The sequence below is a fragment of the Maylandia zebra genome, linkage group LG7 (assembly GCF_041146795.1).
Source record: "Maylandia zebra isolate NMK-2024a linkage group LG7, Mzebra_GT3a, whole genome shotgun sequence".
In the NCBI taxonomy this organism is placed as follows: domain Eukaryota; kingdom Metazoa; phylum Chordata; class Actinopteri; order Cichliformes; family Cichlidae; genus Maylandia; species Maylandia zebra.
In genome coordinates, this window is record NC_135173.1 from 44,216,594 (window position 1) to 44,229,851 (window position 13,258).

Below are 13,258 nucleotides of genomic sequence, written 5' to 3' on the forward strand. Positions count from 1 at the left end.
CTATCCCTACCATCACCTCCCAAAAATGTAGCACCTGGTTTTTTCATTATGTCTTGCGTTTAGTTTACCTGTTCACTTTTCATCGGAGTTTAAACGCAAATAACAATGACAAAGACATAAAGTGAGCAGGCATGAGTGGGAAGAGCACCCTACCTTTCTCAAGACCTTCAGGTGCATTAAACACACCTCTACTTGAGAGTTAGATCCTCCCACTCCCGCTCACCTGCATATAAGCACACCTGTAGCATCAGCAGCAAACAGAGCCTACTACATTCTTCTGGATCGTAGACTGACTCTACCTGAACAAAGTCCTGGTAAGGAGAATATATATCTTGTTGGTTTTATTCTTTTATTCTTTATTTTTAGGAATCAGACTTAAATGAAACAGGTAAATATTAATTAGTGGTTTTGCTTGCTTGTTTAATACATTTAATTAGTAATAAGGTTGTTATCATGGAATAATTATAATAATGCACTGACATGAATCCAAATAAAACTTCTAAACTTCTTGCTCAGTTTCATTCAAATGGTCAGCACACATATTAGTCAGTTGATAGCGTGATGATGATCCCACATTATAAAATGCCCATTTCCTGCTGTACAGCGTGTCCCGTTGTGTTGCTGGAATTCACTCTGAATATTTTCTAGATCATTTTCCCAAGCTCTATCTCTCATCTGAACAAGGACTGTCTGTCTCCTGCTGGGTCCTTTGTAGTGTTGTGGGAACGGTGTTGTGAGGATCAAGTGACAGAGAGACAGAGAGGTTCCCTTGACCGCTAATCTGCTACTGAAACTTTGCGAGCGTACACACACACACACACACACACACACACACACACACACACACACACACACACACACACACACACACACACACAAAGCTACCCTGTCCTTCACTACGTTTGACATCCAAAAAACAGTTAACCTTTTGTAAAGTCAAGGAAATACCATGAACACCTGTTGCGTTGTTGCGTTGGTACTAATATTACTGACAGTAACATCATTGATCATTAAAAACCGATTACAAAGACGTGCCATTTGAAGGCGCATAGACACCTGTATCCTTCTCTGTTTGCTTCTGTTCTTTTAGAAATCCTCTATCAGTCTCTTCTTGAATATAAAACACATCTTATTATCAGACGTAAAAGAATATGTGAGAGTCCCACAGTCTCAGTGAGAGGCTCTTCTTCAGCCCATAGCCGAGCTGTGGTCATTTGCATTTAGATTTTATGCTGACTTGAGTTGAATTATGTCTGCACAGAGCTGAGACTGACAGACTGAAGAGTCTCCGGCCACGAAGTCAGTCATCTCTTGATGCAGATGCTTAGGATGAACAGCCACGAGGCAGCCGTGCATACGCTCATTGAAAGACTCCTTTCATCATTTTCAGTGGGCGATCAGTGGTCTTGAATATAAGACCCTACTTGTATTTCCATCAAAGTCTGCTGAAATGCTAGAATAAAGCACATTTGCTCAAGGATCACAAAAGAGCTTTTCTACAACCGGATCTCATGCAACACTACATTTAAATGACTGCCAAAGGTCAAACAGACTGGCTTTTGAAGTTATGATGTGTGTAATTTAAACATTCATCTGCTCTCTTCGAAGATATGAACCTGTAAGAGACTAAACCTCTGTGATTGTGCTCTGGTTCTGTTTCTCAAGTTTATGCATTTCCTCCGTCTTGTCTTCGTAGTTAAAAATAAACGTATAAGTACCCCAAGGGTAAGTCATGCTACATAGCCAAACTTAGCTAATATGTAATAACAGAAATTAACCATTTAATGTAAGATGAGAGCAGGTTTCAGCATTAAAGACAACTAAAAGTAATGGCTAGCAATGGAAATACACAACCAAAATAAATGTACATATGCTTTAAATACAAACAACTGGCTGAGATTAGTAGCTAACATTATAGCTAACTGTCAGCTAATAGCACAGAACTACTAAAATCAAGTTTAAGCTGCTCACTTGTTAACTTATAGGATGGATAAATAAATAAATAAAACACATTTAAAAGTTGTCATTAAAGTTATTCTAGTCAGTCTTGAGGAAAAAAATATCTATTTACCAACTGGTTGGCGAGTGTTTGCTGGAAGTCGCTGGCTGTCGGTATGAAATCAGCTGCAAAGAGGAGGCTACCTTTTTAATGTTTAATGCAGATTGCCACAGTTGCCTGTAGTTTGCTTGGAAGGTGCCAGTTGTCTGCAAATAGTCACAAAATACTTGCCGAGCAGTAGTAGAAGTTTTAAAAGTTTGAGGCAAACCTTAAACGAAGAATGTTCATCTTTAAAGTAAAATTTGTACTTCGTTGCCCCAACCAACACGTTTCAAAAGGTGCAGCTTTTACTCTGAAGGCGCTCAGAGAGTAGTTAGTGAATCTTTGCACTCAAGAGCACATGCTCCACGGAAACTACCAACCAACAAAATCAAGCTTTTTGCCAAATGGTCGGGTATCTGGCAAGATCTGTCGCTGGCTGACGGGGCAAGGCCTAGCATCAACCTCCAGCGACCATTTGCCATCAGGTTGGGGAATACACATTTTGCCCTTGCGACCAATGGTGTCCAGGGCTGTGTAATTGGCGTCTTGTTCAACTGACCTGACATTTGTCACATTTACAAAAAATGCTAGACAAGTTAACGCCATGCGGTTAGTGGTCACATGACTGCAAAACCTTGATATTGTAAGGTAAAAGCTGTCCAGATCCAGTTTAAATTGAGTTGATAAAGGGGCCGTGAGGCATATCAGAAAGGTTGGGAACCACTGGCTTGAAACACAACATTGTTTAACCCCCGAACCTTTTTGCTTTGTTCTTTACGCCTTCACAGCCGCCAATCATGGCCTCCAGTATTTCAATGAAAAGCTACTCTATTGGCCGTCAGCCCTCCTTTTCCAGCCGTTCGCTGATGGACACCGGCCGTGCTCGCTCTCGGGCTTCTGTGTCTTTCGCTGTAGCGAGCCCGCTCACCCGTTCAGCTTCCATCAGCCAGGATCTCAACGGGCCAGCAAGCCTTCAAATTAACGGACTGCATGGCAACAGCACCAATGAGAAGGAAGCTATGCAGAGTCTCAACAACCGTCTGGCCAACTACCTGGACAAGGTCTGACAATAACACAGCACTCCACTGTTACGTTATCAGCCCAGGAAATAACACAAGCAGTAAGCTGAAAGACTTTGATCATTAACCTGTGTCCTCCCTTCTCTGTGGCTCTTTGTATCCTCCAGGTGCGTTCACTGGAGCGCTCCAACGCTGATCTGGAAATGAAAATTAAGCAGCTGATGCTCGAACGCATTCCCAAAGGTCATGACCTCGATTCCATGATGGCCCAAGCTCATGCTGTTGAGCAAGAGGTAGGCATCGAGTGGCAGGCAGGCAGGGGAAAATGTCAGGTCAGCATAAGATCTGAGTTTAGAAGGGGCAAACAAGGCTCAAGGTTATAATGACTGATCACTTTACATAGACAAAACATTCATGCAAATATCAGATCTATTTTAGCAGGAAGTGCACTAGGAGAGTCATCACAGGCAGAATCAGCTCATACTTCTAGTTAACAAGTAGTAAAAGAAGCCAGGCCAGAGTTAATGATTGTTTTGTGCTTTTTAAAACAGAATTAGTCACAGTTCAATGAAGCTCGAACAAATCCAACTCTTAATGTATCATTTAGAAACCTTGTTGCTATTAGTGTAACACACAAAGGTAACATGAACATACACTAAAGTTAAATTATATTATATAAGCTTTAGTCCAGGATTTAATGCTATTATTGACCTATGTTAATATTTATCAGGTGAGGAAGAAGACCTTGGAAAATGCTCGTCTCATGCTAGAGATCGATAATGCTAAACTGGCTGCCGATGACTTCAGAATCAAGTGAGTGATTAATGATTGCACCATGGTGATATAAAGCTGTTTTCGCAGAATGATACAAAGAGATGTTTCTGTTAATAATGTCATTGACGCCTCTGTCATGTTTTGGTCAAACATTTGCTCAATCAACAAAAAAATGTTTGCACATTAACACAGCGTTCTTTGGAAAAAGTTATTTAAGTACTGATTATTAAATTAAAAGATTACTGTAGGAACACTAAAAAGCATAAAAAGGATAGTATGTCAGCTAACATACAGTTTTCATTACATACAGCCAAATATTTATCAGTATATATCAGTAAATGTATATTTAATACAAAGTTTTTCTTATTATTAGAAAATGTTTGTGTTCTTTGAGTTTTTATTGCTGTATTAATTAATTTCAGGCTACTTTTGTAAGACTTCCTGACTGCATAGGCATTTCTTACTACTTTGACTAATAAATATTATGCAAAGGGAAGTCAGAAGCAGAAGTACAGCAACACAAATGCAAATGTTTAACTTTAATTATGAAAAAACAAAACATTAAAGTACTTTTTCCTGCAAACATGTCATATCCAATCATATCCATAGGCAGTTTCTACCGCAGTAAAAACAAGGGGGGGGGGGGGAAGCAGTTTATCTGTGGAGGTAATGAATAAAAGTTTACTGTAATATACGATGCTGCTCGTCTTTCCAAACTACTAGATGGGAGACTGAAATGGTGATGTGTCAGTCTGTGGAGCGAGACTGTATTGCCCTGAAAAAGGCCAAGACCGATCACGAGCAGATCATCGCCTCTTTGAGGGGAGATTTGGACAGCCTGAAAGAGGAACTTTACTTCCTCAAGAAAAACCATGAAGAGGTTAGTGTGTTTGCCACCATCCCCATGTTCTCGTTTTCTCTTCTCACTACTTGACATTTGTGTAGTCTCATTTTCATTTTGGCCCTCTCCCTTCCCCAGCCTGCCCTCACAAACACTTGCTTGAAACACGCTTGACCCACTTTGGTGGACTCAGTGGGCTTTTTTAGCGCCAACATAGACAGAAAACGATGTGTGGTTGAGGAGAGCGCAGCGATAGGTGGTCCTCTGGTTACTGTGGACAAAAGCAGCAGGTAGATCTGGTTGCTCACACCTGCTCTCTCTGTCCAGTCAGCTGATCCGAGGTGTTCTCCAAGGCAAAGATAAACTTACCCCCTCACACCAAAGGAGGAACTGATCTCCCTTTTACTGAAACAAGACTGTGTAGATCCTATTTAGTGCCACTTAGAGGCCACTAGAATAATGTGATGCAAAGAAAGAAGCAATATGTCCGAGACTGGAGGTTTTTAAAACCTCATTTTCACAATGAAACAATGAACTGCTGCAAATATTCAGCATGAATTTAACCAAATAAGAGTAGATTATTAGAACAGATCACATATTCTTAATTTTTATGTATTTTACCCATGTGGTGCTTGCTTTGTGAATGTGAATCTCTGGAATCTATGCCTTTTTGTTGAATATATGGCAACTCATTTAGATAAGCAGTGTCTCTTTGGGGAGCATTGGGACATTAGATAGACCCTAAGCAAGAATTCAGTGACTAAGCATGAAATATATGAACTATAATTCAAGTTTGTTGCCCAATAAAGTTTAGAAAAATGTGTATAAACATATATCAAGAGCTTTAGTAATACACTACTAAATAATAAAACAGACTAGTGACAGAGAACAATGTAACAAAGAAGAGAGAGTGAAAGAAATCCACCAAGCATGCTTGAGCAGGATTATTTGTGTGCAAGTTGAAAGGCCAGGGGTAAGCTGAGCTCTTTCCCATTCAGTATTTATGAGAAACATCTAAATAATTAAAGTGCCATCACATCCTCTCTGTCACTCTGCGGTGTAGGGTTCAGCGATCTCTTCCACGCCTTCTTCATATGCTGACTGTGGAAACCAGTGTTGGTTACATTTAATTAGAAGTGACATTTAATACACAGTGCAACTAAAATAATTTGGTTTAAAAATGACAATGTGAGCAATGTAATAAAAACAATCTCCTGTGTGCCTACAGGAACTCGAGCAGATGAAGTCTCGTATTGCCAGAGATGAGGTGAACGTGGAGGTGGACTCTGCCACCGGGCCCGAGCTGGGCACCATTCTGTCCGAGCTGCGTTCCCAATATGAGGGCATTGTGAAGAGGAACAAGGAACAGGCGGAGCAGTGGTATCGCAAGAAGGTGTGGGGAGTAATATCTAGTGTGAATCACTGTAATAATGTTGAATGGTCCTCGCAAAGTTACACAAAAGGTCACAGAAAACACTTCTTTGCCAGCTGGAGACGATGCAGAATGAGGTGAAGGAGAGCAACGAGGCTCTGAGGGGAGCTCAGGGAGAGCTGACCGAGAGGCAGCGCTTCCTGCAGACCCTGGAGGTGGAGCTGGAGAGTCTGCACAAACAGGTGAGCTGGGATGCAACAGCAAGATGAAACAGCGCACGGACATACTGTAAATTCCTTTAGCTTCCACTCATCACCAACTGGTCATGTTAGATGGTTTTTCCTTCCGACTGTCTTGTGCTTGCTCATAGGGGTTGTCTAATTGTTGGAATTTTCCCAGTTAGTGTATTTACCTTTAAATACAAAGCACCTTACTGTCATTTGACTGTATGTAAAATCGAATTGAAAAAGTCACTGTGTAGACAGAGAATGTCTACACAGTGACTACAGCAAGAAAAGTCGCCCATCCCTAGGAAAGGTTGTGGTGTAGGTGAGGGTGTGGTCTTACTTCACTGCTGTTTTTCCTTTCTGCAGGCAGAAGAGTGACGTGTCTGTGTTTCGGTTAAAAAAACCCATTTTGAGTTGTGCAAACATAGCCTAATACCCGCAAGAGCAGTGCAAACACACCTCAGGCGTGATTCTAAATTTATGGTTACGAGTATTAACTTTTCAAAAAGCCGCACTGAAATATGGTGTTGTATTAAAGAAAGAGATTTGTCCAACAGCAACAGAAAATCCTTACAGATGTCCAGATAAGTTTCGTGTACATTCTTTGTACATTTCCAGACCACTGCATCTTATATTCTGGGAAAAAATCATTTTGTTTTTCTTTCGTTTAATCCTGTGTTGACAGTAAACATGTTTTACCGTGCAGGGACATATCACATTCAGTTGCAAAATAGTATGGGGTGAGGTTCAGTGGCGAGGTGGGTTAATTGTGTCTGAGCAGCAAATGTTTGCTTTAGGTGCCAAGGACTTGTCCGTTCACAGGAGTTTGTTGATATGGGCTTGGGAAGCAATTTCAGAATCAGGCGACCTACTATGTCATCATATTACTGATCGCTGGTTACAACACAACACAGCAGAGTCACTGTTATGAGGAGAATCATAGGGTTATCATGTCCGGTGGACATGCCGGTGTTTTTTAACTTGATACTGATATCACGACTATGAGGAATATTCACGGCAATTCCGGATATAGATTGCTTTGTTTTGTTCCCTTTTGCTCCTCAGATAGCAGCTCTGGAGGGAAACCTCGGTGAGACGGGTCAAAAGTATTCTGCTGAGATGGAGCGGCTGCAGGTCACCCTGAACCAGCTGGAGGAGGACCTCTCTCAGCTCAGGCTGGACATGCAGCGCACCAAGACCGACTACGAGCAGCTTCTTCGCATCAAGCAAAACCTGGAGATGGAGATCGCCACCTACAGACGCCTGCTGGAGGGAGAGGACTCGTAAGTATAGCAATACTAATAAAGATGTAGCGCATGTCTCAAAGGGAAATTATAATTAAGTATGCTTTACCCAGCCCTTTAAAATAAATCTGTATGTTAGCTTTGGCCAGCAGGTAACACAGAAACTTTAGTGAAGAAGTTAGAGAAGGACAATAACACACCTGATATACTCAGAGATTATGGTGCATCCTTGTAGTTTGATGTTCAGTCAGAATGGGGATAATTTGGCTACACTGTTGCCTTGATCACAATACCTGTATGATCATCTTACATCAAGCGTTTCTTAGCCTGCCGCCTGGCATTGTTGGGTGTAGCCGTTCTCAGATGTCAGCTTTGGTGAGAACACTGTTACTGTGGCAATGTTCTCAACAGACAGGAAAACTGACGAGAGTGTAAACTGTACTGCGTTGTTTATAAAACCTAATCACAAAAAAATATAATGATAAGCAAGTTGTAAGAAACTGAAGCTTGCTGTCAGTGTCCGGGCGTGTTTCATGCTAAGAGTCCTTTTAGGGCAGTGTTTTTCTGATTGGCTGCCCCTAACAAACCGAAGGTTTGAACAACAAATGGGTGGGGCTTTTGCACTCACAGCCAGATCTGTGTGCCTGAGGTGACTATATTAAGGATATCTGCTCTCACTGACATCAAAAAGAGCTAAAAACTGAAATAAAGCTGCATGAAACCAGCTATTATAAAATATATATAAGTTCCCTTTAAATGATTGCTTTGATTGTGTTAGTCTTGCTTTAATTGAAAGGTAATTCTAACAGGTTTTCTTTCTGCCCTTCAGAGTCAAAGAAGTCCCTCCTCCACCAAAAAGTGAGTGAGTTATTGAAAACTTTATGGAAGGAAAGAATGACCAAAAGTGAAGTTATGAGAAAGATAAGTCAAGCAAAAAAGGAAAATTGTATTCAAAGTCAAATGTGGATCTGAGCCAGCATTGTAGTAGACAGACAGACAGACAGACAGACAGACAGACAGACAGAAGGGTATATCTATCTTTTACCACACCCAGGAGGCCCACAAATAATTATAGTTATGTAAATATCCAAACAATGCACAAACCACTTACAGCTCAGCTCCTATAGCAACTAATGTGGGTCTGAAAACATTTCCCCCGTGTTGTGTGTCCTAATCTCTCTGACTTGCACTGCTGGATTAAGAAACTGGAGTGTGATGTGATGTGAGATGAATAGGTAACACAACTTTTACAAACTCTGTGCTTTAGTAGCAGTCACATATCATCCTATATGTGAAACTACTGAGATTTTACATTTTTTTAATGTATTTATATGCGTAAAAAACTAGTTTAGTCAGCCTCACATTCTCTTCTCATGTCTTTTAAACACAGAGGAGCCCGAAGTCCGCACCAGAAAGATCGTGAAGGTGGTGACTCAGACCGTGGTCAACGGCAAGGTGGTGGACGAGTCCAGCGAAGTGGAGCAGATTGAGGAGTCGAAGAAATAGAACAAGCAAAGAGCCAGCTGAAATTTTAAAATAAACAAAATAAGTAGAAGTTAGAACTTTTTTCAAAAAAAAGGAGAAAAGGAAAAACAAGAAAAATTAAGAGTCCGCCCTATTACTCATGAATTGTGAAAATGAAGCTGAGAGCATTGTTGGAGGTACAGTAATGACTGACTATGAATGTCCTGTGTTTCCTATCATCTCACATGAAACGTGATTCAGACGTCACTACAAACAAGCTATGCTTTGCATGAGTTCATTGACTTTTAGATAGAAATGTGTGAAAACTGACTGATCACTGCTAAACTCTGTTTTACTAATAAAGGGTTTTGTAGTCAAATGATGTTTAATTCCTAGTGCGATAACATTCATTTTACTAAATGAACCTCTGTTCCTTTTACAACAATTTCATGTCTGCTGTTTACTGTTTGCATTCTGAATACAAAGACAGAATAAATCCACAATGTGTCCACCTTCTCTATTCTTACATCACCTTTGATAATGGCCTAGATTTTGGGATTTTTTGAGTCTGAATTGAGCAACTTAGAGTCAGCCTAAAGGCTTCATGAGGCTATTCTTCAGCACAGAAGTGCTTTGCCATGTTAAACGTCTGTGAAGGTTCTCATTCAACCAGGTCATCTTAGTCTAAGAAGATTGGAAAGAAAAGCGCCTGGACTTCTTTAAGTTGTTTGAAGACATTTCACCTCTCATCCGATAGCTTTTCTTTCCCAGCTCCTTAGGCCATGTTTAAAAGATTTTATTTAATTAAACAAGTTTACTGAAGTTAAGCATAAAGTGCAGCCAGGTTTAAAGGGACAATATATAAACAGTCATGAAAAGTACAACCTAGGGCGATCGTGGCTCAAGAGTTGGGAGTTCGCCTTGTAATTGGAATGTTGCCGGTTCGAGCCCCGGCTTGGACAGTCTCGGTCGTTGTGTCCTTGGGCGAGACACTTCACCCGTTGCCTACTGGTGGTGGTCAGGGGGCCCGGTGGCGCCAGTGTCCGGCAGCCTCGCCTCTGTCAGTGCGTCCCAGGGTGGCTGTGGCTACAATGTAGCTTGCCATCACCAGTGTGTGAATGTCAAATCAAATCACTTTTATTGTCACATCACATGTGCAGGTACATTGGTACAGCACATGTGAGTGAAATTCTTGTGTGCGAGCTTCACAAGCAACAGAGTTGTGCAAAATACAATAATGTAAACAAGCAAAATACAAGAATGGCTACATCTGAAACTAATAAATATATGTACAATATATAATAGTATATGCATTTCTGGATGTGTATACTAAATATTTTTCTACGTGTGTGTGTGTGTGTGTGTGTGTGTGTGTGTGTATACACATATTTTACAAATTAAATAGAGTAAACAATAAATAAAATATATAAAATAAAATGTACAGAGTTGAGACATGTGCAAAACAGTGGCATTACTGTACAGTGTGGAGTGCATAATGTTGAAGTTCCAGTAGTGAAGCTGAGGTGTCTATGACGTGTTCAGCAGTCTGATGGCCTGATGGAAAAAGCTGTCTCTCAGTCTGCTGCTACGGGACCGGATGCTGCAGAACCTCCTTCCTGATGGAAGCAGTCTGAACAGTTTATGGCTGGGGTGACTGGAGTCCTTGATGATCCTCCCCGCTTTCCTCAGGCACCGCTTCCTGTAGATGTCTTGGAGGGAGGGAAGCTCACCTCCAATTATCCGTTCAGAGCACCGCGCTACTCGCTGGAGAGCTTTGCAGTTGTAGGCGGTGCTGTTTCCATACCAGGTGGTGATGCATCCAGTGAGGATGCTCTCAATGGCACAGCGATAGAAGGTCCTGAGGATGCGGGGGCTCATGCCGAATCTTTTCAGTCTCCTGAGAAAGAAGAGGCGCTGCTGCGCCTTCTTCACTGTTTTGTTTGTGTGTACTGACCACGTAAGATCCTCAGCCAGGTGTACACCAAGGAACCGGAAGCTGCTCACTCTCTCCACAGCAGCGCCGCTGATGGTGATGGGGGTGTGTACTTCTCTGCACCTCCGGAAGTCCACTATCAACTCCTTTGTCTTTGCGACGTTGAGGGTGAGATGGTTGTCTTGACACCAGTGGGTCAGGGCGCTGACCTCCTCCCTGTAAGCCGTCTCATCACCGTTGGTGATAAGACCCACCACTGTAGTGTCGTCCGCAAACTTCACAATGATGTTGGAGTTGTTAGTGGCTGTGCAGTCGTAGGTGTGGATGATGTAAAGCGAACTGGATGTGTAAAGCGCTTTGGGGTCCTTAGGGACTAGTAAAGCACTATACAAATACAGGCCATTTACTTGTGGTACCAGACAAAAAGTATGGCGATACCAGAAGTAGTAGGAATCATCCAAAGTAACAGTGCACACGAGAAGTGCGGAAGAGAGTGCAGGCGGGTGGAGATGAGTGTCAGGGGTTATTTGTGACAAATAGATGGCAGCAAGAGTGAAAGGGAAGGTTTACAAGATGTCAGTGAGACCTTCTGTGATTCATGGTTTGGATACGGTGGCACAAAACAACAATAATGTGGCATATAGTAGGGTGGGCCTTGATGACTGTTTCCCTCTTTTGTTACAGGATTGTGCCATACTGCTGCTGTCTTGTTGTGTCTTGTTGTTGTTGTTATCTTACAAGCGTCTATGGACTGGCCATGACTGACTCCCGGTTTTATGGTCTTTTACTTGGAATTGTTTGATATCTTTTAATCTTGCTTTTATAAAAAACTGTATCTTAGGCTGTATTTGTTTTATTTATATCTCTTTTACTAATTTGTTTAACGTTTTATGCTTTGTTTTGTTGCTTTACTGGAGGTGCGGCCGATTGTTGAGGGGCTAGGCACGTGAGGTGGAATCCCCTTCCCAATGTATGAGATTGTACACATACAGATGGTAGATTGCACCATTTAGATTTCAGTGTGAGTGACAGTGAGGTTTGCAGTGGAACTACACGGGTGAGTAATTGGGGGCACCCTTGGGCACTGCTCTCTGTAGGGTTGCCTCCTCAAGTGGCCGGTCTCCACCATTTTGTTTAGGTATTTTTATTGAGCCGTGATTGTTCTAGGGTAGCATCGTGGCAGCAGCCTGGTCATTTTAATCATTGTTTGTTAAAAAGGCATTTTAATTAACTGTCTTGCAGTCTCAGCCCTGCTACCTTAAGAACTTTTCTGATTTTACAGTTCTATGCTTTTAGTAGTTTTTCTTAATACATTTTGATTTGTGGAATTGATCTGCCTCACCTCTTCTGAGCTTGGTAGCTAGTGTAACATTTACATTGGCTATAGAAATCTGTCCTGGGGTGTAACTCCCTCTCCAGGTGGCGTTGTCAGCATCTCATAGTCACCTTCACTGGTTATCCCTCCTTCACGCCACCACATGATTTTCGTTGGGAATGACCAGAACAGACAAGATTAGAGCATCATGGGTACATCAACTCACGGTGTGCTGCAGGGGGCTGGTGTGACAGAAGATGATGTGATGGATAGGGTGAGATGGAAGTAAATGATTTGCTGTGGCAACCCATAAAGGGAGCAGCAAAAAAAAAGAAGATGAAGAAGAAAATAATACTAATCATTTTTAGGGGTGTGCAGTTAAATTTTAACACAAATTTTGTATCGAACCACAATTTCTGTGACTCATTAAAAGTAAAGAATGATGATAGACAGACCTGGAGGGATGGTCTCACTAACTTGACATATATGAGCACAATGTATATGCTGTACAGTCTTTTTATTTATTTTTATTAATGTTTGGGTTAATGGTTAACCTAAAATCCATCCCCAGAACTATCTTAATATCTGAAAATGATGGGCTCAGTCAAAAGTCAAATTTTCTCTGCTGGTGTCGTCACAGTTGCTCCTTTTCAGGCAACGAAACCACGGCCTACAGCCCAAGCTATTCATAAACAGAAAACTATATTAAATTGGGCTCAAAATCCAATCAAAACACACTGATTAGAAAGCAGGATTTGTGAATAATGCTTTTGTTGTTTAATAATTGATTGTTGTTAATTTTCTGCAATAAATGTTTATTTAAAGAAGGCCAAAGTAAATTTCCAAACATGTTCCTCCATTAAAACATTGTTGGGAAAACAATTTCACTCTAAGAAAATGAAAAGAAAAAAATCAGAATGAAATGAGTATTAAATGGATTGTAACAGTTAGTTTAATTCAAAGGTTCAATGTCCAACAGGATCGCTGAGATAACGCAGAGAACAGGAAAGTACAAGGAGCCCACCTGG

At 41.3% G+C, this 13,258-nt stretch overlaps 1 protein-coding gene across 1 annotated transcript; it reads left to right on the forward strand.

Moving 5' to 3' along the window:
* The first annotated feature begins 253 nt into the window (after nt 1-253).
* Nucleotides 254-9,502, forward strand: si:ch211-243g18.2 (keratin, type I cytoskeletal 18). Its single transcript, XM_004538213.2, has 10 exons — nt 254-314; nt 2,830-3,102; nt 3,228-3,353; nt 3,791-3,873; nt 4,558-4,714; nt 5,904-6,068; nt 6,164-6,289; nt 7,340-7,557; nt 8,348-8,376; nt 8,909-9,502. The coding sequence occupies exons 2-10, from the start codon at nt 2,839-2,841 to the stop codon at nt 9,022-9,024; spliced, it is 1,284 nt and encodes a 427-aa protein (XP_004538270.1). The 5' UTR covers nt 254-314; nt 2,830-2,838; the 3' UTR covers nt 9,025-9,502.
* Nucleotides 9,503-13,258: the final 3,756 nt, after the last annotated feature.